Genomic DNA, 24,038 nt, shown 5'->3' on the forward strand with positions numbered 1-24,038 from the left:
GCGTGGGCGGCCTGTGAGAATGTTGAGGGGGATGATGCCAGGGAGCTCAGGCAGGGAAGGGATCTGGTGTCTGCCTGAGGAGCCATCCCAGGGCTTGAGAAGGAGCTGGCCTGCTGCCTTCCTGGACGGTGAGGACGCTGACGACATTGTTATTGCAAGTTTTCTGGCAATAGGGAGCCCCCAGGGGCAGGGGAGGGCTTGGACTGAACCCTTGGAAAGGGGCACAGCTGGGCTGGGCTCCTCTGGTTCCCAATTTCTGAGGCTCCAGGAGGAGGGCAGAGAAGGAAGGGCAGCCTCTGTAGGAGGCACATATGGGCCCAGACAGGCCTGAGCTAGGAGGGTGAGAACCTGGGTGAGAGTCATAGGGGTGACAGCAAAGACTCTCAGGAGGTGATGGATTCGCAAGGCAGGAAGGGTTGCTGGCTTCCCTCGCCCCTTCTCCCAGCACCCCCAGGCTCCCACATCCACCCTGCAGGAAGAGGCCTGCAGGGGCTTCCCTCATCCAACAAAAGTAGAAATTACGAGAAGAGAGGCAGAGTCAGTGAGGGACAGCAGACCGAGGAAATGGCCCCACTCTCCTGGTCATCATCTGCTTCGTGGTTTTTCTTTCTGGTTTTTTTTTTTTTTTTTTTTGGTCTTTTTTGAGACGGAGTCTGGCTCTATCACCCAGGCTGGAGTGCAGTGGCGCAATCTCGGCTCCCTGCAGCCTCCACCTCCTGGGTTCAAGTGATTCTTGTGCCTCAGACTCCCGAGTAGCTGGAATTACTGGCGCCCGTCACCACACCCAGCTAATTTTTGTCTTTTTAGTAGAGACAGAGTTTTGCCATGTTGGCCAGACTGGTCTCGAACTCCTGACCTCAAGTGATCCACTTGCCTTGGCCTCCCAAAGTGCTGGGATTACAGGCGTGAGTCACCATGCTAGCCCCATGTGGCTTTTCAAATGAGACAGAGCAGGTGTACAAAGGGAAGACTCAGCAGAGGGAGTGAAGAGAAGGGTGGGAAGGCTGTGGCCTCAGGCTCAGCTTAGTGGGGGCCCCTCTCACCCGTCTTTGCCTCCACAGAGACTGGGCTGCGTCGTTTCCCATCCTGGATCCCAAAGAGCAGGAACTTGTACTTGCGGGAGGGTTCCAGGTCAGGGATGGTGACCTCCCGCTGGTCTGCAGCCACGGGCACCACCTGGGGCTGCCCGTCCCTGTCGTTGTACTGAACCACAAAGGAGTCGAATTCACCCTCAGGGACTGTCCACGAGAGGCCCACAGAGTCAGGGGTTACATCCGTCACTGTCAGCTCCCCTAGGCGTGGCTCCAGGGGAGGCTTGGAGGCCTCTGTGGCTGGGGCTGTTGGGAGGGGAGCTGGGATTTGAGAAGAAAAAGAACATGGTTGAGATCTCTGAGGGGAGAACCCCTGGGCTTTGAGGGCCTCAGGGGGGCTGTGAACTGAGATGGGGAATAGTTACACCTTTACTTCCAGATCTCTAACTGAAATGCAGCATTTCTTTCAAAAACTAATATAGAAAACCAACCAGAGTAGAATTATTGTGACTTTGTTACCAATAGAAACCACAAATGTTTTCATGCCATCTTAGAGTTATTGCAGAAACTTTAAAATACCTTTTATATCCATCACTGCTTCTAAATTTTGCAGTTTAGTAAACACACCACCAAGTCCTGCTATTTAATGAACTAGTAAATAAGTCCAAGTATTACTAAATCATAAATTTGGATTTTTAAGAAATATTTTGGGCCGGGTGCAGTGGCTCACGCCTGGCACTTTGGGAGGCTGAGGCGGGTGGATCACCTGAGGTCAGGAGTTTGAGACCAGCCTGGCCAACATGTTGAAACCCTGTCTCTACTAAAAATACAAAAAATTAGCTGGGTGTGGTGGCGCGTGCCCGTAATCCCAGTTACTCGGGAGGCTGAGGCAGAATTGCTTGAATTCGGGAAGCGGTGGTTGCAGTGAGCTGAGATTGCGCCATTGCACTCCAGCCTGGGTGACAAGAGCGAAACTCCGTCTCAAAAATAAAAAAGAAATATTTTGATAACTGTCTATGAATATAATTTGTTTCCTTTGTAATCCTATACATCTTATTTTACAGATTTAAAAACATTGCCTTCAGGTGGGGTAGGGGTTTCACCAGATGCCACAGCACAAAAATCGTGCAGAACCTGTGCCAAGGAAGTCATCAGGGGCAGGAAGGAGCCCGGAGCAAGAGCGAGGGCGGCCTCCTGGAGAGATGAAAACTCGCATGGGCTGGGATGGAATGCAGTGCAGGCGGGTGGCAGAGGACTCCTGAGAAGGGACTCAGGATGTGCAGCACTTTGCCTCAACAAAAAAGGGCAGAAGCGGGAGGTGGCAGCTGTGTCCAAGTCACAGCAGGGTTGTAAAGAGAAGGGGTAGAAACAGCTGTGGGCAGTCAGAGACGGGGAGAGAAAGTCTGTGGCTGGATTTAGGCCAAATGGAAAGAAGACATTCCCCTGGGCGGGGGGCAGAGTGGAGATGGGGAAGGAGCTGGAGGGCTGAGAAGGCTCTAGCCCTGGGAGGAGTAAAGCGGTCAGGGAACAGAAAGACTGGCAGGGTCACCGAGCCAGGGCCTGAGGGGATCTAGCCGCTCAATGAGGATGCGGTGGTACCAAGGCAGGGCTGGGAGAAGGGCCATGGGGTGGGGGAGCTCTGGGTAACCAGAGATGAGGACTGAGTCCCCCCATTACTCACCCGTCATGATGACCACAGACAGGGGGCCCATGCGTTGCCCATCATGTAGTCCATACATGTTCATCTTGTATTTTCTCTCAGGCTCCAGGTTGTAGACCGTGACCTCTCGCTGGTCTGCAGCCACCGGCACCACCTGGGGCTGCCCGTCCTTGTCCTTGTACTGGACCATGAAGGAGTCAAACTGGCCCTTGGGGACCATCCAGGAGAGGCCCACAGAGTTGGGGGTCACGTCTGTCACTGTCAGCTCTCCTAGGCGTGGCTCCAGCGGGGACTCGGTGGCTGGAGGGGTCTCTTCTTGTTGTGGGGCTGGGACAGAGATGGTAGGGGGCTGTTAGTAAAGAACCCCCCTTTTCTTATAGTAATGATGTCTAGTTATTTTATTTTATTTTTTTTGAGATGGAGTCTCACTGTCACCCAGAGCAGTGGGCAACCTCGGCTCACTGCAGCCTCTGCCTCCCGGGTTCAAGCGATCCTCCTGCCTCAGCCTCCCAAGTAGCTGGGACTACAGGTGTGCGCCACCATGCCTGGCTAATTTTGTGTGTGTGTGTATTTTTAGTGGAGACAGCGTTTGCCATGTTGGCCAGGCTGGTCTCAAACTCCTGACCTCAGGTGATCCACCTGCCTCAGCCCCCAAAGTGCTGGGATTACAGGTGTGAGCCACCACACCCAGCGATGTCTGTTGCATTTGTGGAACCCGCACGATGGTTTTGATGTAAAAGCGCATTGATCTGAACATCTGTCTGGTCAACAGTCCTTCACTAGGTCCCTGCCCGGTGTCTGAGGCTGCACTTGTTGGGGTAGAAGAGTGTCAGCCGTCACTGACACCCTGGGAATGCTGAAATTCCATCTATATGCCAATGACTCCAGATTTATACCCTTGGTCCAGACCTCCCCTGAACCCCAGACTAGTGTTCGTGCAACGTCTTCCTTGGAGGCCTACTTGTGTGTCAAACTCAACAAGTGCAAAACTGAGCCTCTGAGCTTCCTGACACCTGCTCCCGCCACAGCCTCCCCACCTCAGTAAGATTACAACTTTTTTTTTTTTTTTTTTTGAGACGGAGTTTTGTTCTTGTTGCTCAGGCTGGAGTGCAATGGCGCCCTCTCGGCTCACTGCAACCTCCGCCTCCTGGGTTCAAGCGATTCTCCTGTCTTAGCCTCCTGAGTAGCTGGGATTACAGGCATGCACCACCACGTTCGGCTAATTTTGTATTTTCAGTAGAGATGGGGTTTCTCCACGTTAGTCAGGTTGGTCTCGAACTCCCAACCTCAGGTGATCCGCCCGCCTCAGCCTCCCAACGTGTTGGGATTACAAGCGTGAGCCTCCATGCCTGACCAGGATTACAACTTCATTCTTCCAGCTGCTCAGATCAAAACCCCCAGAGTCATCCCGGAGTCCTCTCTCACACTCCACATCGCCCTGTGGGTATGTCCTGTTGTCACTGCCCTCAGAGTCTGACCCCTCCTTGCCACCTCTAAGCACCGCTGGCTCCTCCTGGATTATCACAACACTCTCCCAGGTCATCGCCTTCTGCCCTCGCCCCACTTCAGTCTGTTGGGTCTGCAGCCAGAAGGATCCTGTTAACACATCAGCCAGAGCTGGTTCCCGCAGCGGCTTCTACCTCACTCAGGGTGAAATCCAAGTCCTGCACTGGCCTCTGAGGTCCCATATTCATCTCTTAGATCATTCCCTATTGCCTACCCTCCTCCAACTCCACCCCAAAACATACTGCATTCCTCACTGTCTGCAGACATCTGGGGCTGCTTCCCGCCTGCCAGTCTCTGCATTTGCTCTTCCTTCTGTCTCGGATGCTCTTTCCCCAAAGGCCTAGGTGGCTGTCCTCTCACCTCCTTCAGGGCTTTCCTCAGACACTGCCCTCACAGCGAGGCCCTCACTGTCTCCCTACTAGGCTCTGCTTTTCCCCACCACTCATCACTGTCACATCCGGTGCCACTGACATATTTGTGCAATTTGTTGCCTGTCCCTCTCCACTAGAATGTGAGCTCCTCAGGCAGGAGCTTTGCTTTATTCACTGCTGTGTCCCAGTCCCTGGCACACAGTAGGTGCTCCACAAATGTCTGTAAAATAATGAGTGGTCTGCAGGTCTGGGCTCAGGACCTGCAGATCCCCAGCACTCCCGCATGAGGAAGCACTCATTAGTGAGCGAATTAGAAGGTGGTCCCAAGAGGCAAAATGGCAGAGAAGGTGGCTGGATGGGTGGGGCTCCTAAGAACTTGTTTCTCTGGCTTCCTCAGGTGGGCAAGACAAGGCTCCAGGCAAGTGACAACTGCTTAAAACAGGCTGGTGACCAGGCCTCAGGCAGACAGAAATGAGTCAGGCTGGGGAGGGCAGGTGTGGAGGCAGCTGAGGTGGTGGGAGGGAGCAGGGTGACCACCAAGTATTGAACATCTGCTATGTACAGGTACCAGGCTGGGCATTTTCTCTCATTTCATTTGCCTTCTAACCTTACTTGTTCCTGCAGCACCCATTCCCTGCTCCTTTTTGCCCTCTCTGCACTTCTTTCCATGAGGGAATGAAAATGTCCTTCACCATCAAGCTTTATTGCTCGTGGTTTGGATTAACTGGAAAGGTACAATTATAACGATTCATGACTCTGGCAGTCCCCATGCTGCATGTGGGACAGTCCTTTTCCAATTTAGAAGTGTGTCTAATGAGCTCCACGCACCTCTCCCCCTGGCAACTGCACTGTGTGTGCTGCCAGACACAGCCCCCAGCTTGGCGGACTCCAGCTGCTTCGTCCCTTTGCTGCTCTGATAATGCGCACTGATGCCCATTTCTTTCCTAAAGGGCCTCATCTATTTTATCCAGGACGTGTAAACTACATGTTTCAAAATATCCAGCATTAGAACATGGATATACAGGGATTTCCTTGTGGGAAGGTCTGAGCAAAAGACGAATGAGCTGAGAAGATGCCAGACATGTTACATCACCACCTTTAACCGTGACAACAAGCTGGGCAGCGTTTACACCCTCCCGAATATGAGGAGGCTGAGGTTCCAGGAGAGGAGGTAAGTTTTTCAAGATCACACAGCTGGCTGGGCACGGTGCCTCAGGCCTGTAATCTCAGCACTTTGGGAGGCCAAGGTGGGTGGATCACCTGAGGTCAGAAGTTCGAGACCAGCCTGGCTAACATGGCGAAACCCTGTCTCTACTAAAAATACAAAAATTAGCCGGGTATGGTGGCGGGCGCCTGTAATCCCAGCTACTCGGGGGGCTGAGGGAGAAGGACTGCTTGAACCTGGGAGCCAGAGGTTGCAGTGAGCTGAGATTATGCCACTGCATTCCAGCCCGGGTGACAAAGCAAGACTCTGTCTAAAAAAAAAAAAAAAAAAAAAATCACACAGCTGAGAACAGAGGAAGACAGGAAGGAACTCAGTTTGTCAGATTCCCAAACTCCATTTATCTCTACTGCACCGCCTCTGTCAGTGCCTGACAGAGCCCATCCTTATCCCAGGGACCAGGCACAGGGCCTCACAGAGCCCAGTGTGGGTCCCTGGGACACAGCGGCAGAGGGAGGGTCACTCCAGGAGCAGCCTTGGCAGCACGTCTGGGCCTGGCACCAGCCTCCACCCTACAACCTCAGGCCCCAAGGAGAGCCACTCAGGGTGGCATTGCCCTTTCCTTCTTCTCAGGGCTGACTGAGGCAAAGAAAATAAATTGAGGGTGGAAGGTTCTGGAAATGAAATCAACCAAGTCATGATGAGGCTGAGCTTGATGGAATTACAGAAACCATGTTCTGGAAAACTATCTATTTCTCTACTTTTAATTTTTTAATCTTTCCCCTTATAGTAAAAGTTATTTTTGAGAAAGGTGTGTCTTTGTTTCTGTGAGCAAAGGGAAAAAGAGATTCTCCTCACTGTGACCAAACCGGGCAGGTCAGCCCGAGGGTCCCAGACGCACTGCTGTCCACTCAAGCCTTTTGGGCTGAGGCCCTGGAGAGGAGGTGCCCAGGCTGGTCCTGTGTGGCAGTGGATGTGGCCCTGTAACCAGGCCTGAGAGAGAGGGTGGAAGGGATGTTCTTCTTTGCTGTAAAGTCACTCACTGGGTGAGTATTAAAGAAAGCCTTGTGACCGGGCGTGGTGGCTTATGCCAATAATCCCAGCACTTTGGAAGGCCAAGGTGAGTGGATCACCTGAGGTCAAGAGTTTGAGACCAGCCTGGCTGACATGGTAAAACCCCATCTCTATTAAAAATACAAAAATTAGCCAGGCGTGGTGGTGCGTGCCTGTAATCCCAGCTACATGGGAGGCTGAGGCAGGAGAATCACTTGAACCTGGGAGGCAAAGGTTGCAGTGAGCCAAGATTGTGCCACTGCATTCCAGCCTGAGCAACAGAGAGAGACTCAGTCTCAAAAAACAGAAAGAAAGGAAAGAAAGAAAGAGAGAAAGAAAGAAAGAAAGAAAGAAAGAAAGAAAGAAAGAAAGAAAGAAAGAAAGAAAGAAAGAAAAGAAAGAAAAAGAAAGAAAGAAGGAAAGAGAAAGAAAGAAAGAGAAAGAAGAAAGAGAAAGCTTTGTGGTCAGGCATGGTGGCTCACACCTGTAATACTAGAACTTTGGGAGGCCGAGGCAGGTGGATCACTTGAGGATCTGGAGTTTGAGACCAGCCTGGCCAACACAGTGAACCCCGTCTCTACTAAAAATACAAAAAAGTAACCGGGTGTGGTGGCACGCATCTGTAGTCCCAGCTACTTGGGAGGCCGAGGCAGGAGAATCACTTGAACCTGGGAGGCAGAGGGTGCAGTGAGCTGAGATCGCACCACTGCACTCCAGGCTGGGCAACAGAGTGAGACTCTGCCTCCAAAAAAAAAAAAAAAAGACAAGAAAGAAAAGAAAGCTTGCTTCAAGATGTACTGATGAAGAGGCCAATGTCTCACGCACATTCTCCCATCCAAGTACTAACCAGACCTGACCCTGCTTAGCTTCTGAGATCAGAGGAGATGATGGGGCACCTTCAGGGTGGTATGGCCTTAGATTCATGTGCATTCTGACCAAGTAACTGAACCAGCCAAAGGGGACAAAGCAGACCTCAGAGTAAGAATATTTATAACAATTCTCACAGCAGACACTGGCAACATATTTACTTTTGCCAGGCCCATTCTTGATGCTTTACAACTGTTAACTCACTTAACCCTCACAATAGTTCTGTGAGGTAGATGTCCCCATTTTACGGACAAGGAAACAGGGGTGCAGAAAGTTTAAAACTTGCTCAGGGCCATGAAAGCTGGTGGTACCCCAGTACCTAGTGACATGCTCTTTCTAGGTCTTCCCCTGGAAGGTAGCCTCAAGGTTCCACTGGAGCAAGGAAAGCAACTGGCTACAGGGAAGCTGGGAGCCAGCAGTGGGAGGGAACCAAAGCAGGCCCCTGCCCCTCACTCACCTGTCACGCCCATGGCGGACACCGGGCCCACGCGCTGCCCCTTGTGGAGGCCGTACAGGTGCATCTTGTACTTGTGCCCGGGCTCTAGGCCCCCCACGGTGACCTCACTCTCCTTGCCCCCAACACGCACCGCCTGGGGCCGCCCGTCCCTGTCCTTGTACTGCACGGTGAAGGAGTCGAAGCGGCCCTGGGGGACGGTCCAGGAGAGGCTCAGCGAATCAGGGGAGGATCCTGTCACTGTCAGCTCCCCCAGGAGTGGCTCCTCGGGGGACTCTGGGGCCTCCGTGCCCAGTTCTGTGGGGCTGGGGGTCTCGTCCACATCCTCCTGAGGAGCTGAGAGAAGAGACAGAGGCATAAAGGGCTGCTGGCTTTGCTGCTGCTGCCCACAGATGACAGCCATGGAAATGCCCTTACACTGTGGGCTCAGGGGCTCTGTAGCCTTTGTATTTGCCATTCGGTCACTCACGGATGGAGAGGGCTGAGACAGCCCTTGCCCCATACTGCTCTGGTGGGTTCTGTGGGGGTGAGGGGTCTCCCTTCGTGTCTGAGAAAGGAGCTTAGATGGGAAGAGAGGAAGCCTCTGTGGGTTTTTCCAAACCACGTTCACTGACAGTGCTGACCTCAGACAGTGAGGAGGGCAGTGAGGCCTCTTCCTACCTGCGCCCTCCCCAGGGCACTCTGGCTGCCCCACCCCTCATATGAGGATCTGACCATGGAATGTGCTCCCGCTGTGGCCTCCCCAGGCAGCCCTGCCCCTCCCTCCCCTTTAACCCCAAGGAATGAATTGCTAAGGCAGGGCTCCAGGCATGAGTGGGAGAAAAATTCTGGGGTGAGTGGGATCCAAGGAGGGCCATGCCCTTCCCTGGCTGGCTCTGGAATCACAGCCCTGTGGGCACCTACCCGCCCCCTGCAGTTAGGTCTCTGCTGAGGCTCCATGGAGTGGGGAGACTGTGCCACAAGGGAAGCCAGCCCTTCTGTGACCCGCTACATGGGGGACTACTTTGGGATAGCAGATTGAGGAAAGAATTGGCAAGAATGACAACCCAGAGGAAGGGAGGGAGGTGGGGAGCAAAAAAGATTACTGGGAAGTGAGAGAGTCAGGGAGAAATTGCAGCTCACTCTGAAAATGCTATGCTGCTCCAAGCACTATTCTAAGTGTGTGGGTTTTTTTTGTTTTTGTTTTTGTTTTTGAATGGAGTCTCGCTCTGTTGCCCAGGCTGGAATGCAGTGGCGCGATCTCGGCTCACTGCAAGCTCCGCCTCCCGGGTTCACGCCATTCTCCTGCCTCATCCTCTTGAGTAGCTGGGACTACAGGCACCCGCCACCATGCCTGGCTAATTTTTTGTATTTTTAGTGGAGACACGGTTTCACCATGTTAGGCAGGATGGTCTCAATCTCCTGACCTCGTGATCCAACCGCCTTAGCCTCCCAAAGTGCTGGGATTACAGGCATGAGCCACTGTGCCTGGCCTTTCTAAGTGTTATACATATATTAACTCATGTAATTCCAACAGCTCTGTGCAGTGGTAACCATTACCCCACCTGACAGAAGGGAAAGCTGAGGCACAGAGAGGTTAAGCAATTTGCACAAGGTCCTACAGGAAGTAAGTTGCAAGGCTGGTAGTGAGACTCGGGCAGTTGGCTCCGTAGTCTTTACTCCTAACCACTATCCACACTATCTCTCATCAAACAATTCACAGGCCAGGGGAATGGCACCAGACAGGGAAAGGCTGGGGACATGGAGGAACAGGCTGGGATGCTGGGCTGAACGCAATCCCTTTGCCCTATTCCAAGCAGGCTGGGAATCAAGGAGTCGGGAGCTGAGAGGAGTCCTCTTCATGCTGCAAAAAGGCTGGAGAAACGTGGTGCTCTTGTCACTTTGATCTGCCACCTCTGAACACAGCAGAAATGGCAGGAGGTTGTGGGCAGCAGGTGACAGAAGCCCACAAGTGACCATGGCCCAAACCAGACCATGAAGGAGCCCAGTAAAAACTGAGGGGTGAGAACACAGTGACCGAATGGTGAGGACATCTGTGGGGAGGACAGCCCCAGGTGGAAGGATGAGTCCAGGTGCTTGGAATGGGGGAAAATAGGACCTGCCCTTGGAGATGAAGAAGTGAGGCTGAGGAAGAGATGAGGAGGTGGAGGCTGGATGAGGGGGACCTGGCATGCAGAGGACAGGAGAGCAGTGCGGGAGGAAGTGGGTGGAGGCTTTGGCAAAATGAGCTGAGAAGGCGAAGATGGAGGGAGGCTGGAAGGAGCCCCAGCCAAGTCCTGCTCACAGGATGGGGCTAGCAAGGGAGGGAGGCCTGGCAGCCATGACTCACCAGTCTTGGCCACCACAGACTCGGGCCCCACACGCTGCCTGCCACGAAGCCCGTAGAGGTTCATCTTATACTTCCGGTCGGGATCCAGGCCGGGGACGGTAACCTCATTCTCATCCCCCGCAACAGGCACTGCCTGGGGCTGCCCCTGTGCATCCTTGTACTGGACCATGAACGAGTCGAAGGGGCCCTGGGCTACCGTCCATGAGAGGCGCAAGGAGTCTGGGGTCACACCGGTCACTGTCAGTTCCCCCAGGAGGGGCTGCTCCAGGAACTCAGGGTGGGGGGGCTCCTCTTTCCTCTCTGGAGCTGTAAACAAGAAGATCCAGCCAGGTGCTGAACTGGCAGCCTGGGACTGGGGCTTGGGGTTTGGACGGGATGTCACACCTACGGGGGGTGGAGGGGTCACTAGTCCATTAATTCGAATGCTAAACTTCTGGGAAGCCTGACACAGCCAGGGTATGACACACCTTCTGGGCCTCAGGGAGCTGCTGCTTAGGATGGAAGGGGCCCAGCAGTGCAGGGGAGTCTGGCTGCCCCTCAGCCCTGGAGTGGGGCCAGGAAGCTAGAGTCAGCTGTCTTGCTGGGGGACCCCAGCTGGTTTTGGGCTGAAGGCAAGTGTGCATGGGGCTGAGAAGGGGTCACACGGGAGCTGAGGTAGCTGCTACTCACCAGTGGTGCCATCTGCCGTGAGGGGGCCATACCGCTTCTTGTTCGCGATTCCAAACAGAGTGAATCTGTACTTGTGGTCAGGGTCCAGTGAGGAGACAACAAATGAACGCTCGGGCCCTTCCACAGGTACCACCTGGGGCCGTCCATCCCTGTCCCTGTACTGGACCATGAAGGTGTCGAACTGGCCCTCAGGGACAGTCCAGGAGAGGTGCAGTGAATCTGGGGTAGGGTCTGTCACCCACAGATTTCCCAGGCGGGGTGGAGTCCCTGGACTTGGGTCACTCTGAGGCACTAGGAAGAGGGGGTAGAGAGAAGGGAGGGACTTAGGTCCAAGGAGAACAGGGAAGCCAAATCCCATATAGGAATGCTGTGTGAGGCTGTGCAGGTTGTTCACAGCACAAAAGTGCATTTGCTGAGGGAGTACAGAGGGACTGAAATCCAGCCAGCACTCTGCTTGCCGAGCTGTGTGCCCTGGTGAGGAGTGGTATCCAATTAAAGGAACGGGTGCCTTCTTCCAAACAGCATGTAAGCACTGCGTGGACTAGTGTGGCTCTGCCTCCAACCACAAACTGGAGCAGTAGGGAGCTTCAGAAAGAGGGGAGCCCAGCCAGGCCCTTTCACATCTCCATAGCCAGGGAAATCTTCCCAGTACAACTTCCACTGCTTCCAAGCCTAACCACTAGCTGGCTTCTTCTCCAAGAGAGGAGAGCACGAACCTTGAAGCGTTTTAATGTGGGACAGCCTCCCTCATCTATGCTGCAGGCCTCTCCTCCTCTTTGGGAACTTTGACCCATGGATGGACTCCCTCACCCGCAGCACTGACCCTTCACTCCCCAGCAGCTGTGCCATCAGCATTTCAACAAGCTACTGTCACACCCCTCCCCACCCCCATTCTGTGTGCATCTCTCTGTAGCCTCCATCTTCCCTCTTTGCTCTCATTCCCAGCCCAAATTCCAGAAAGTGATGTCTACACTGATTGTAGCCATGTCCTCACCTCCACCACCCTCCCGATCCAGCTTCACCCCTCCACCAGGCAGCAGCTCTCATGGAGGCCAGTGGTGGCCTTGCCATTGCTAAATTCTGTGGACACTCCGTAGCCCTTGAATCACTGTTCCGGAATCTGACAAGTCCAACCGCACTCTCCTTCCTGGAGTCCAGGACAGCACCCTCCCTGGTTCTGCCCCTCCCTGCAAGTCACTCCTCAAGCTACCCTGTGGGCTGTTCTTCCTCTGCCTCCGCTGTGAGTGTAGGCTGTCGACAGGGTTCCAGTGGCCCTGTCTCTTCCCCAACCCCACACTACTACTCTGGCGCCTCAATTCTCCTGACCTATAAAGTAGGCATGCCTCCCAGGTGTGCTTTATGGGGTGTGATGATCCACTTAGAGAACATCTTGATCACAACTGACTCTCAATAAATGCACAAAAGGTATTTATGTAAGTGTCCCTTAGATATTGATCTAAGTTTATCTAAGGCGTTGTTCCCCACCTCTGCTGCTCCCTGCCTCAGGGAATGGGACTGTCTCATCCAGAACCCTGGGGGCTGCCTGGTACACCTTGCTTTCCTTCGCCTCCACCATCCAGCCCCACTGCCACCATCCCAGCTGACCTATCATCATTTTTTTTTTTTTTTTGAGACAGGGTGTTGCTCTGTGCAGAGTGTGGATGGCACCCAGGCTGGAGTACAGTGGCACAATCATGGCTCACTGCAGCCTCGGTCTCCTGGGCTCAAGCGATCCTCCCACCTCAGCCTCTCAAGTAGCTGGGACTACAGGCATGCAACACCACACCTGGCTAATATCTTTTGTTGTAGTAGAGATGGGGGGGTCTCACTATGTTGCCAGGTTGGTCTCAAACTCCTAGCCTCAAGCGATCCTCCTGCCTTGGCCTCCCAAGGTGCTGGGATTATAGGCAGGCTCAACCCTGCTAGCCCTTACCAGCTCTTAACTCACTTCTCCAGCTAGTCTCAGCAGCTACCTGGCTATTTGCAAGATAAATATCTAGTCTCATCACTCTCCCACTTTACCCTTCAGAGGCCCTCTAGGGGCCTTCAAATGAGGCCCAGGCCCCTCAGCACAGCACAGGAAGCCCTGAGACCAGGCCCTTTGGCACCCCCTACATGCCCTGTTCTCCAGCCAGAGGAAACTGTGACAGTGATTCTCTTACTGGCCATGCTCTCCCCACCTCGCTCACCGTGACTCCCTCAGGCTGCACTGAGCTTCTCAAACTCTGTGCCTGCCCCACCACTACTTTCCCTTCAGAATTCAGCTCATGCACCACTGCCTCCAGGAAGCCTTCCCGGAGCTCCCAAAGCAGGTTCCCAAAGCACTGAGAAAACCTCCTTCAGGGCAGTACAGAGGGCAGGGTGTTACTGCTGTCACTCACAGATCTTGGCTTCAGCCACCAGTGGACCATGCCTCTTCTTGCCAACGAACCCGTACAGGACAAATTTGTACTTGCGGCCAGGATCCAGGGAGGTGATGACAGCCGAGCGCTGGGGTCCCTCCACGGGCACCACCTGGGGCTGCCCGTCCCTGTCCTTGTACTGGATCACGAAGGAGTCAAACTCGCCCTCGGGGACTGTCCAGCGCAGGAGCAAGGAGTCGGAGGTCCTGTCTGTCACTGTCAGCTCACCCAGGCGTGGTGGGCCTGAGGACTTCCCAGGCTTCTCCTCATCCTTGTCTGGAGTTTGAGAGGCAAAAGCAAAGCACAGTGGACTCAACTGTTCTCTTGTCTGTGTCTCCTTCCCTCTGCCCTGCCCACCTCACTCCATCCTGGATAGATCCCTCCCTGGAAGACTCTATCTCCCCACCCCTCAGTGACTAGCTCTCCTGGAAGAGGGGCATTTCTCTCTCAATCTCTGCTCCTTCCCTTGTGACGGTTTCTCCATCTCTCACAAGGTCTTGGTCTCTCTGCACACCAGGATCTTTGCGGGAGTTTCAGGTCCCCCCGGTTCTGAATGAGAGCTTCAAGCCTCCCTGCTGCAGCATCAGAGCAGTCTGAGGATTCCTCTGCCCACCTGAGCTGCTGTCTCTCTTACCACCCTCTCTCCCAGTGGTGAGCTTGACCTGGAGCTGGGGGATGAGTCAGCCACCCTGGTCCCACAGAGAGGAACAAAGAGGGGATGTGAAAGCCAGGTACCCCAGGACCTGTCTTTCACTGGTTCTGCAAACCTCATCCATGTCTGAAGTCCTGATGGCTGTGGAGCCCCCTGTCCCAAGGAGCCTTCACCCCCAGCAGAAACTGGCTGATGGGACCATGGACTGCTGTCCACTGCAAACCAGGCTCCCAGGGATGAGGTGTTGCGGGCTGAGGGTCAGTGTCTGGAGGCCTTCCCATGCCCACCCTGAAAGGGCAGGGAAGGGCAGAGGAGAAACCGAAGAGTGGGGGCAGGGGACAGGGCAAGGAAAGCTGCAGGTGGAGGGCCAGGGACCTTCAGCCTCTCTCCTGGAATCTCTGTCCCACCCTCGGCCTTTTTACCTCTGCCTCTTTCCCCTCTCCCCACCTATCCTCATCATTGTTTTAAGATCCCCCTCGATCCATCTTCCCACTGAACCTGCAATTCCTTTTCTCTCCTTTTCTCCTCTATCCAGCCCCAAACATCAGCCCTGCCCTTCACTGGCCCCTCAATATCCATCCTACCTCTGAAGTCCCAATAGCCCCAGCTTCTCCCCCAATCTCAGGATATTGATCTGAGCAGAGTCCAAGATGTACCCATAACGCCTTGGTAGATGATGGGGTCAGAGGGCTTGCCCCCAGGAGGGACCCCACGAAGTGACAGCTCATACATGGTTCCAGGAGGGGGTGGAGGCACCAGAGCCCGGCGGACGTCCCCTGGCAGCACTTCCTCATGTGCCCCCGGCCCCTCGGGCACCCGCAGGCGCAGTTGGAAGTGGGCAAAGGTGTCGGGCTGGGCGGTCCAGACCACACGGAGGCGCCCTGTCTCATCTCTGCCCAGCACCCTCAACTCTCCCAGCTCCTGGGGGCGCTGCTGCAGGAGAGGAGCCTGGGCCCCTTGCGTCGTCGAGGGGCCTGAGGGAGGAGGCTCATCGGTAGTCCCCAAGAGGCCCGAGGGTGAGGACCCTGGGAAGGGGCAGGGTGAGAAAAAGAGGAGAGTGCAGTATGAGAACTAGAAAGGAATCCCCAGTCCCCAGGTTCTGCCCTCCAGCCTCTAAGAGCCTTGGGGCCCTCCCCTCTTCTACTTCTGGTTCCATCACCTGGGCCACTCCCTCCTCCCAAAGGTCAGCCAGTCCTCCAAACACCCCCATCTACCACATTCCTGAGCAGACGGGCCTGTGCTTCAGGCAGGTAATAAGTAAAATAAAGCCTGCTATCCCTCACCCCACAAGGCTTCCATGACCTCCAGCCCCCGGAGACTTCCATGTCCCTCCCCACATACATCCCCCCCACTGGGTGGTGGTCAGGTGGCTTCCATTAGTGCTGCAGTGAGAAGCCTGGAAGAAAGACAGTGGTGTTAGAGAGGGAGGATGCAAGAGGAGAGTGGGCAGTGGGAAGAGAGAGAGGGTGTGGGGGTGGACATCCAGGTCAGGTGGCATCTGGGCCCTATGGGGGAAGAAGAGGTCCACCACCCTCCCCACAGCAGCCACAGGGTGCCCTTTTCCCAAGCCCAGACATCGTTCCTGTGGGAGAGACCAGCACAAAGTGAGCCAGGGGGTCTGAAAAGCCAGCTCAAGAAGCAGTGGTTTCACCTCCCCAATATACAGTTGCTGCCTGATGGCACCCAGGCCACCCCCACGCAGTTCTGATGTGTCCCTTCAAGGTCAAGGCCAAATTGTGGATGGAAAACAGTAACCACTAACCACAGTCTTCAGCCACTCTCACCAGAGTGAGTCAGAACGGGAATCACTGTTTTCAATTCCCAGCCCACTCAAACTGCTCCAGTGAATATTTGCAGGCGCCCCAACCACATCACCCTCTATTGCCTAAAATAACAATCCTGGAAGTGTCCCGGGAACCCCAAAGAAGGGACTGCCTTGACCTTAGGCATCCACAGGATAGACGCCAGGACCCTGGGGTGGGGACGTCTTCTAGGGACAATGGACTCGTGCTTTGTCCTGGGGGTCCCCTGGAGCCCCGGCCAGGTAGGGCCTGAAGGTAGAAGGGTGCGGTGGGGGGTGGCAGTGGGAGGAATTCATGAATGCAGGCTCCAACGGCAGGTGAGGCTGGACAAGGGATGGGTGTCCCGTGGCCCCAGCCCACGCTACCTGTGGTGGTGATGAAGGCGTAGGACTTGGAGGTCTGCCCCGCCCGCACCCCGTGGACCTCCACGTGGTAGGTGGTGCCGGGCCTGAGGTCGGGCAGGCTGACGGTGCGCGTGGTGCCCGGCACAGTCAGCTCACCGCCGGGGCCCTCTGCAGGCGGTTGAGGCCGCCAGCGCAGCACCACGCGCTCGAACTGGCCGCGGAGCCCGTCGAGAGACACGAGAAGCGCGCCATCGGCGGAACTGCCCAGCACTTCTGGCTTGGGGTGGCGGGGCGCAGCCACCCGGTCGGCGCCTTCAGGCGAGAGGCCGTAGATTCCCTGGTTGGAGTCCCGTTTCCTGGTGCCGGGGTCAGGGCTGGCGGTGGGGCTGGGGTGGCGGGGCGCGGGTGCGGGGGAGCCGGCGGGGACGGCGGCCAACAGACGCCGCTGCAAGTATTCATGGATGTGGCGCGCCACCGACGTGTAAGTCTGGTTGGCCCGCAGTGGGTAGCCGTGAGCCCGCAGGTGGCGCTCCAGGTCCTGCACCGTGCCGCGGAAACGGCTCAGCTCGGCGGTCAGGTTGCCCCAAGGCCGCCGTGGGGGCTGGGACAGGCTTGGCCTGGGCGGGGACTCCTCCTCCCCCTCCTCTGCGGGCCTCGAGGGCCGAGGGGGCCGTGGGGGCCGCGGGGCTGGGGCTGGCCGGGGCCGGGGCTTGGGGGGCGGGGCTGGGGGGTGCACCTCCGGGTAACTGTAGTGGCCTGGTGCTGCCAGGGGCGAAAAAGGGGAGAACAGGTCAGTGGCAGCTCCCTCCCGGCACTCCTTCCCGCGGCAGCCCCTCCCTCGATCCCTCCCACCAGAGCCTGAGGCCTCTTCCCTGTGCCCCAGCCCCACCTGGAAAGAGAACGGAGGGAAATCGGTCAGTGTCCCGGAGCCCCCCCATTCCCCTCCAAGCCCACCACTGTTGGTGCCCTAGAAAGAAGAGAGAAGCCCGTGGGTGGGGCCCTGTAGCTGAAGGAGAGAAAGGGGAGTCGGGGAAGAGAACGTGAGCTACAGCGAAGTGGGTGTCCCCCTGTCACAGGAAAAGAAAAATATCCAGGTATCTGTTAAGAAACCTCGAGGTTTAGTGGAAAATCACTGCTGTGAGACCCACCTCCCAACAATCCCAATCCTAAAGTCAACAGGACTGATGATCTCTAATCTGCCTAATTCCAGTCCCACAAGATCTATCAGCACAAGGCCTGTCCCGGTACCTAAATTTAAATAAGAACCTCCCTTAACTGACTGGATCAGGCAGCATCTCCTATTCACTTCTCTCCCTGGGGCCGTTCCTTTCATAGGCTAACGGGCAACCTTCCTACAGGACTCCAGGCATCTGAGGGCTCTGTCTCCCCAGTGGGCTCAGGACAGAGCAAGGCCACCAGCAGGTGCCTCGAGACTGCCACACACCTGCCAGACGCATTCAGAGGAGCCTGTGAGCCCTGAGCCTGGGCTCCTGAGGAGGAGGATCCAAGGCTGGGAAACCAGGGCCCTTCCCTAACCTCTGGCCAGCCATACCTGTGTTGGCCCTGACAGAAGCTGGGTAGCTGACTGCCCGGCCCCGCTCTGCTGTGACAGTCACCACATATTCTACGCCTGGCATCAGGTCAGTCAGCAGCGTCCCATCTGCTTCAGGGGGCACTTCCAGCCGCACCCTCTGGTTGCCGGCACTGACGTAGGACACCACAAATCGGTCCACCTCGGCCTGGGGACGCAGCCAGCCAAGCTCCAGTGTTGTTGGCGTCACAGCCACCACTCGGAGGTCCTGGGGCCCATCGATCACTAGCCAGGTTAAAGAGAAAGAGGGCTCAGGTGGGTGTCTGGTTCTTCAATCATCATCTTTCCTTCCAAGAGCCTAGCCCCCATCCAGCCCCTTCCTTTTGCCCTCCCGGAGGGCAGATTCCCTCTCCAGTCCAGATCTCCACTCAGGATGCCCCTCCCCACAACCCCAGCTCTCACTGGTGGTGATGGTCTTGGAGGCAGGAAGGCCCCAGCTGGTCCCTCGAAGGGCTCGGACAGTGACCTGGTACTCCTGTCCAGGGGCCAGTCCTCTCTGGTCATAGGCTGAGGCAGAGCTTGGAACCCGTGCTGTGAATGGGGGGCTCGCCCCCTCTGTCTGTGAGAGAGAACATCAGGTGGCTCAGGGGCTGGCACTCTCACTTCTGCTGCTCAATCCCCCTTATCTCTTCTTTCTCCAATTCTAAACAGTGTCAACATGGGACTGTGTGGAACTTGAGCCTGCACAAGCTGGGGAGCAAACATGCTGAGAGCGCTAACTCCTTGTGAACCACTGTTCTAGGTGATGTACATACGTGAACTCACTTAATTCTCACAACCACCCTACAAAACAGGTCCTATTAGTCCCATTTTACAGATAAGGTAACTGAGACACAGAAGGACAAGTATCTTGCCAATGTCACCAACACCAAGAAAATGGCAAGAATTTAGGCCCTGGCAGTGTGATCCCAGAGTCCCCTCTCATGGGCACCCCCTGTTTATCTGCCAGAGTCCCCTCTCATGGGCACCCCGTGTTCATCTGCCAGAATTCCACCCAACATGCACCAGGACTCTCCCTCCGGCTTTGCCCTGGCAACTCTGACTACCTGGGCATGAGGAGCCTTTTCCTAAGCTCAGTCCTGTCAGAACAAATGAAGTAGGTCAAGGATGCCCCTTCAAGTTGCACTTTCTCCTTAAAGGGTCTGCCTCACCCTGAACCTCCCGGTAGATGCCTACTCATGGCTGTGTAATAGGAATGGGACCCGCATCACAACCTTTCCCTTGAGGGACTTTTCTTGTCTCTTCACCCGGGTTGTAGGCTCCTCAAAACAAGAACCACCTGCTCAAAGTTCCACAAATATGTTTCCTGATTGTTGATTTTGTACCTGGCATCATGCTGGGCATTGGAGACACAAAAATAAAATATATGGTTCCTGTCCTCAGGTAGCTGAGACTCTAATAGCCAAACGTATGGCCACATCTTGAATATATGAGATACTTACAACAATCTCTATGCTTAGCAAATGCTTGTGAGAAAACAACACTCCTACAAGTGTACATTTAAGGAATTATGATTATGTGTGGTGGCCCCAAAGGAAATCTACTGGACCCTGCTCCAGGCAGAGTCTCCTGGAGTGCCCACCGCTGGGGAAACAGGAGGAACTGGACATCTGTGAGCATTCTAACAGCCCCACATTTTGCCGTGCTGTCCAGCTAGGACAGCCGCTAAGGACGCTCTGTTCTGCCTAGCTATGTTAGCCGTGATGGGGACACCTCCATTCAGCCAAGTAGGATTGGAAATTTCAAAAGGTACTCTCCTAAACCAAGAGAACTGTGGGGAAATCAACATAGTAAATACCAAAGTATAAAACCAGATGAGAAGGCCACGTAGAGATTTCTGGGTTGAGGATGAATTAAAGCTTTGTCAGTTTTCTGGGTTGAAAAGTTTTCCTGGGCACATAGGACCTCCAGCCCTCTCCTATTCACCCTGCCTTAGAATACCCCAGCCTAGGAAGCCTTGGGTTGGCCTCAACTCAAGACCCATGAAATCCTTACCCTTCCCAGAATTTATTTGTTCATTTTCTCTCTGTGTGTGTATGTCTCTTTCTCTTTATCCACACCCACCCCATCCCCACAGCCGCAACACACACACCTTGGATGCTCCCTGATGATGTCTGGTTCTTTCAGTGAGGCCAGCCTATCCCCAGAGTTCTCCTTCTCCCTATATATATATCCTTTAGACACTTCTTGGTTCCTCCTGAGATCCATCTGGGAACAGTCCCCTGAAAGTCCATCAACCTAACCGATGTCTCCTACGGTCTCCTAGCACCATCTTACTGGTCTGTAGCAGGCTTTCTTTTTTCTTTTTTTGAGAGGGAGTTTCCCTCTTGTTGCCCAGGCTGGAGTGCGATGGCGCGATCTCAGCTCATCGCGAGCTGCGCCTCCCGGGTTCAAGTGATTCTCCTGCCTCAGCCTCCCAAGTAGCTGGGATTACAGGCATGTGCCACTACGCCTGGCTAATTTTGTATTTTTAGTAGAGACGGGGTTTCTCCATGTTGGTCAGGCTGGTCTCGAACTCCCGACCTCAGGTGATGCACCCACCTCGGCCTCCCAAAGTGCTGGGATTACAGGTGCAAGCCACCATACCTGGCCCTGAAGCAGGCTTTCTAAACAGATGCTGGCAGCTGGCTCTGCCCCTTGGTAAAGCTTTGCTGCTTCACTATTTTTTTTTTTTTTTTTTTTTTTGAGATGGAATTTCACCCTTGTCACCCAGGCTGGAGTGCCATGGCACGATCTCAGCTCACTGCAACCTCCGCCTCCCAGATTCAAGGGATTCTCCTGCCTCAGCCTCCCAAGTAGTTGGGATTACAGGAATACACCACCATGCCCAGCTAATTTTGTATTTTTAGTAGAGATGGGGTTTCACTATGTTGGTCAGGCTGTTCTCAAGCTCCTGACCTCAGATGATCCACCCACTTTGGCCTCCCAAAGTGCTGGGATTACAAGCATGAGCCACTGTGCCTGGCCTGCTTCACTGATTTTGTTCTTGGGAAGTTTTAGACTTTATCTCAATATTAACCTCGTGGCTCCAGATGAACTCTACCTTGGCTGGTCCTTGGAGCTTATCTCACCCTCATCGCTGTTTTTAGACTAGACCCAAGCAAAAACTTCCCTGAGGCTGCGAGGTTTTGAGTCCCAGTGAACACTTAGCCTAGCCCTGGTTTCCAGGCTGCAGGACACACCCAGACAAGGAATATCTGAACTTCTTTCTCATTCAGGAACTCATCTCCCTGAGTTTCCCCATGCTTTCTCTCACATTCATAGTGGGGCTAGCACTTTGCAAAATAGCAACATTCCTTCACTTAGTGAGCCTCAGACTGGAGGGGCATCAGAATCACCTGGAGGGCTTGTTGCAATACAGGTTACTGGGCTCTGTGCCCAGACTTTCTGACTCAGTAGATCTGGTGGGGGAGTCTGATAATTTGCATGCCTAACATACTCCCAGGTGATGCTGAGCTGCAGGTCCAGGGAACACACTTTGAGAACCACTGAGTCAGAGTAACAATGCCACATAAACAGGGAGAGGAGAAACTTTCTTCTTCTGCATTCTGAAAAATAATTCCAATAACTAGGTATGTCCCTTGATCTGGAATAGCAGAGTTTGGGCTTTGAGAGAGAAGTGCTTCTGGGAAGAGGGAAGGGAAGAGGTAGAGATAGGTTTCTAGGATGACAGCAGCAGCCAGAGGGCAGACAGCTACTGAATATACTCTGTTCCCACAGAAATGGACAGAGGGTAGCTGGGCATTGCGGCAGGTGTCTGTAATCCCAGCTACTTGGGAGGCTGAGGCAGGAGAATCGTTTGAACCTGGGAAGCAGAGGTTGCAGTGAGCCGAGATTGCGCCATTGCACTCCAGCCTGAGCAACAAGAGCGAAACTCTGTCTCAAAAAAAAAGAAAGAAAAGAAAAGAAATAGACAGCACTTGCCAAGGCAGAAGGTACGATGCCAGGGACCAGCTACAGACAGCAGAAAGCATGGTCTGAGGGTCGGTAGCCCAGGCCCAAGAGGAGTGTCTGGGGACCAATTTTACAGGAGTGTTTTCCACACCCAGGCTCAGAGAAGACCCAGAATGTGACAGACGCCCATACCGAGAGCAGAATGGATGAGCTAAGAACATGGCCAAGCCTGGCACAGGCCAACTTGGCACCACCACCCCGGCTCTGAGTGAGGGAGAAAGTCTAGGGCTTCAACTGGAAAGCGGCGCCCTTGACAACACCAAGGATCGGTTTGTATTTATTTACTCAGAGCAGGAGAAAACTGCTGCCCTAAAAGCTCCTCTTATCTCAAGTGTTTATTTTAATTATTTCCCTGAAGTTTCTTAAGAAACTTCCTTTTCAAAGTCCCACCCTTTCAAGATTAGAGCTATGTAAATAATATATACAGAGAAGAAGAGAGTGGGAGAAACACTTTTAAAATGTTATCAGTGCTTGTTTTAGTGAGGAGCAGCCAGGAATTGTTTTTCTTTTCTCTAGTTGCCAAATTCTTGTCTCGTGATTAAAGTATTTTTATAACAACAACAAAAAAAGATGTTTAAACAGAAGAAAAAATTCAAGCTATCTTGGTTGCGCCACAAAGTTGAGATTTCTGCTTCTGCTTTGGCTGGAGAGTGAGGAGAGGCAGAACATGGTAGGGGGCTGGCCTGAGGAGCATAATGACAAGACAAAGCAAAGTGGAGTGAAGATGACAGTCCCTCTGAGCTGTCCCCTTCTGTCCTAGTGCCTTCCGAGGCTTTAGGCCCAGGGAATTGTTTATTTTTAGAGTCCTGGCTAAGCTGATGAAGATGAAGGTGACATGGCCCACACCCCATATGGCATTTGTGGGATGATGCAGGAAAACATGAGTTGGATGGTAGAAATGGCAGAAGATTTGGAGCTGGGGGAACGACCATATCTTAAAAGCCCAGTCTGCACAAAGGGAGGCCCCAAATGAGTGACCACAAGGCTTTGTCCTTAGGGTATTCCCTCTAATGTTTTAAGAGCAAGTTGGATGGCCGGGAGTGGTGGCTCATGCCTGTAATGCCAGCACTTTGGGAGGCTGAGGTGGGCAGATCGCTTGAGCCCAGGAGTTCAGGACCAGCCTGGGCATGCAACATGGAGAAACCCCGTCTCTACTAAAAATACAAACATTAGCAGGCTAAGGTGGTGCACACCTGTAGTCCCAGCTACTTGGGAGGCTGAGGTAAGAGGATGACCTAAGCCTGGGATGCAGAGGTTGCAGTGAGCTGAGATGGCAGCACTGCACTCCAACACGGTCCACAGAGTAAGACTCTCTGTCTCAAAAAAAAAAAAAAAGAGCAAGTTGGAGGGAGACAGAGAAAAAACTGGTTTGCATGTGCTGATGACAAGGAGGTGGGAGATGAAGTTCATAGACTCAAAATTATTGCAACAGCCTAGACAGCTTGGCCCAAACCAAAAAAGATAACATTGAACAGGGCCAAATGCAAAGGCCTATATTTAGGTGAAAAAAAAAAGTGTATATAGTTGAATGTTGTCTTCTTTCCTTCCATCTTTTTTCCCTGCTAATCTGTATTTTCTAAGTTTTCTGCACTGGGCCTATATTACTTTTATAATTAAAAGTTACTTAAAAAACCAAATATGACCAAAACAGTTGCCTGCTTGTGTGACTACAAATTGCTATGTGCCAGCTCTGAGAAAAGTGTCCATAAATTCAGAGTAAGTCAGTGGGCCCCTCTCTGCCCCCACATTTTGGGGGCACATGAAAAAAGCAAGAATCACAGGAAGGTAAAGGATTCAGGGAACAAAGACTTAGGGAAAAGGGGCGAAGAAACTGGGAGGTTTTGCCTGAGGAATGAAGACATCAGGCTGGTGTCTCCAAATACCTGAAGGCCTGTGGTGTAGGACACAGGGAAAGCAAAAAACATTCCAGCTGCTGATGAATACCCAGCTAGGGCCAACAGACGGGTGCTAGAATGGGGCAGACAGATTCTGCAACAACGATAACAGCTAACAGTGATGACCAACAATGGACTGGACAGCCTCAGGAAGTATTGAGCTCTCTGTTACCAGGTGTTCCAACTGTGTGGGACCAATGCTTGCTGGAGATGCTGCAGAGGCCTCAGTGCCCAGTGTCAAGCAGGCTAAGAAAGCCTTTACAGCAGCTTCAGGTACCCAGCCATCTGGACTCAAC

General features: G+C 53.8%; 1 protein-coding gene and 1 long non-coding RNA gene across 7 annotated transcripts in view; one reads left to right on the forward strand and one right to left on the reverse strand.

Annotated features, from left to right (window-relative positions):
• Positions 1 to 24,038, reverse strand: part of LOC100443502 (tenascin-X) — a 67,802-nt gene that overhangs the window by 29,255 nt on the left and 14,509 nt on the right. Inside the window, exons 5-14 of the mRNA XM_054558718.2 lie at positions 18,296 to 18,452; positions 17,855 to 18,118; positions 16,324 to 16,947; positions 14,813 to 15,181; positions 13,484 to 13,780; positions 11,103 to 11,393; positions 10,434 to 10,739; positions 8,108 to 8,440; positions 2,713 to 3,018; positions 1,044 to 1,352 (exon numbers count right to left, since the gene is read on the reverse strand). Coding sequence (XP_054414693.2) covers positions 1,044 to 1,352; positions 2,713 to 3,018; positions 8,108 to 8,440; positions 10,434 to 10,739; positions 11,103 to 11,393; positions 13,484 to 13,780; positions 14,813 to 15,181; positions 16,324 to 16,947; positions 17,855 to 18,118; positions 18,296 to 18,452 — 3,256 coding nt within the window. The remainder of the gene's footprint in view (positions 1 to 1,043; positions 1,353 to 2,712; positions 3,019 to 8,107; positions 8,441 to 10,433; positions 10,740 to 11,102; positions 11,394 to 13,483; positions 13,781 to 14,812; positions 15,182 to 16,323; positions 16,948 to 17,854; positions 18,119 to 18,295; positions 18,453 to 24,038) is intronic.
• Positions 16,435 to 23,267, forward strand: LOC129060209 (uncharacterized). Of its 6 annotated transcripts, none has more exons than XR_008526745.2 (5): positions 16,435 to 16,642; positions 17,661 to 18,148; positions 18,545 to 18,635; positions 21,614 to 21,828; positions 21,943 to 23,267. It is a non-coding gene; the product is annotated as an uncharacterized LOC129060209 (long non-coding RNA). The 6 variants fall into 6 exon arrangements; XR_008526741.2 differs by having other exon boundaries at positions 16,460 to 16,669; XR_008526743.2 differs by having other exon boundaries at positions 16,492 to 16,642; positions 17,638 to 18,148.

This window comes from Pongo abelii, chromosome 5 (assembly GCF_028885655.2).
Source record: "Pongo abelii isolate AG06213 chromosome 5, NHGRI_mPonAbe1-v2.0_pri, whole genome shotgun sequence".
Classification (NCBI taxonomy): Eukaryota; Metazoa; Chordata; class Mammalia; order Primates; family Hominidae; genus Pongo; species Pongo abelii.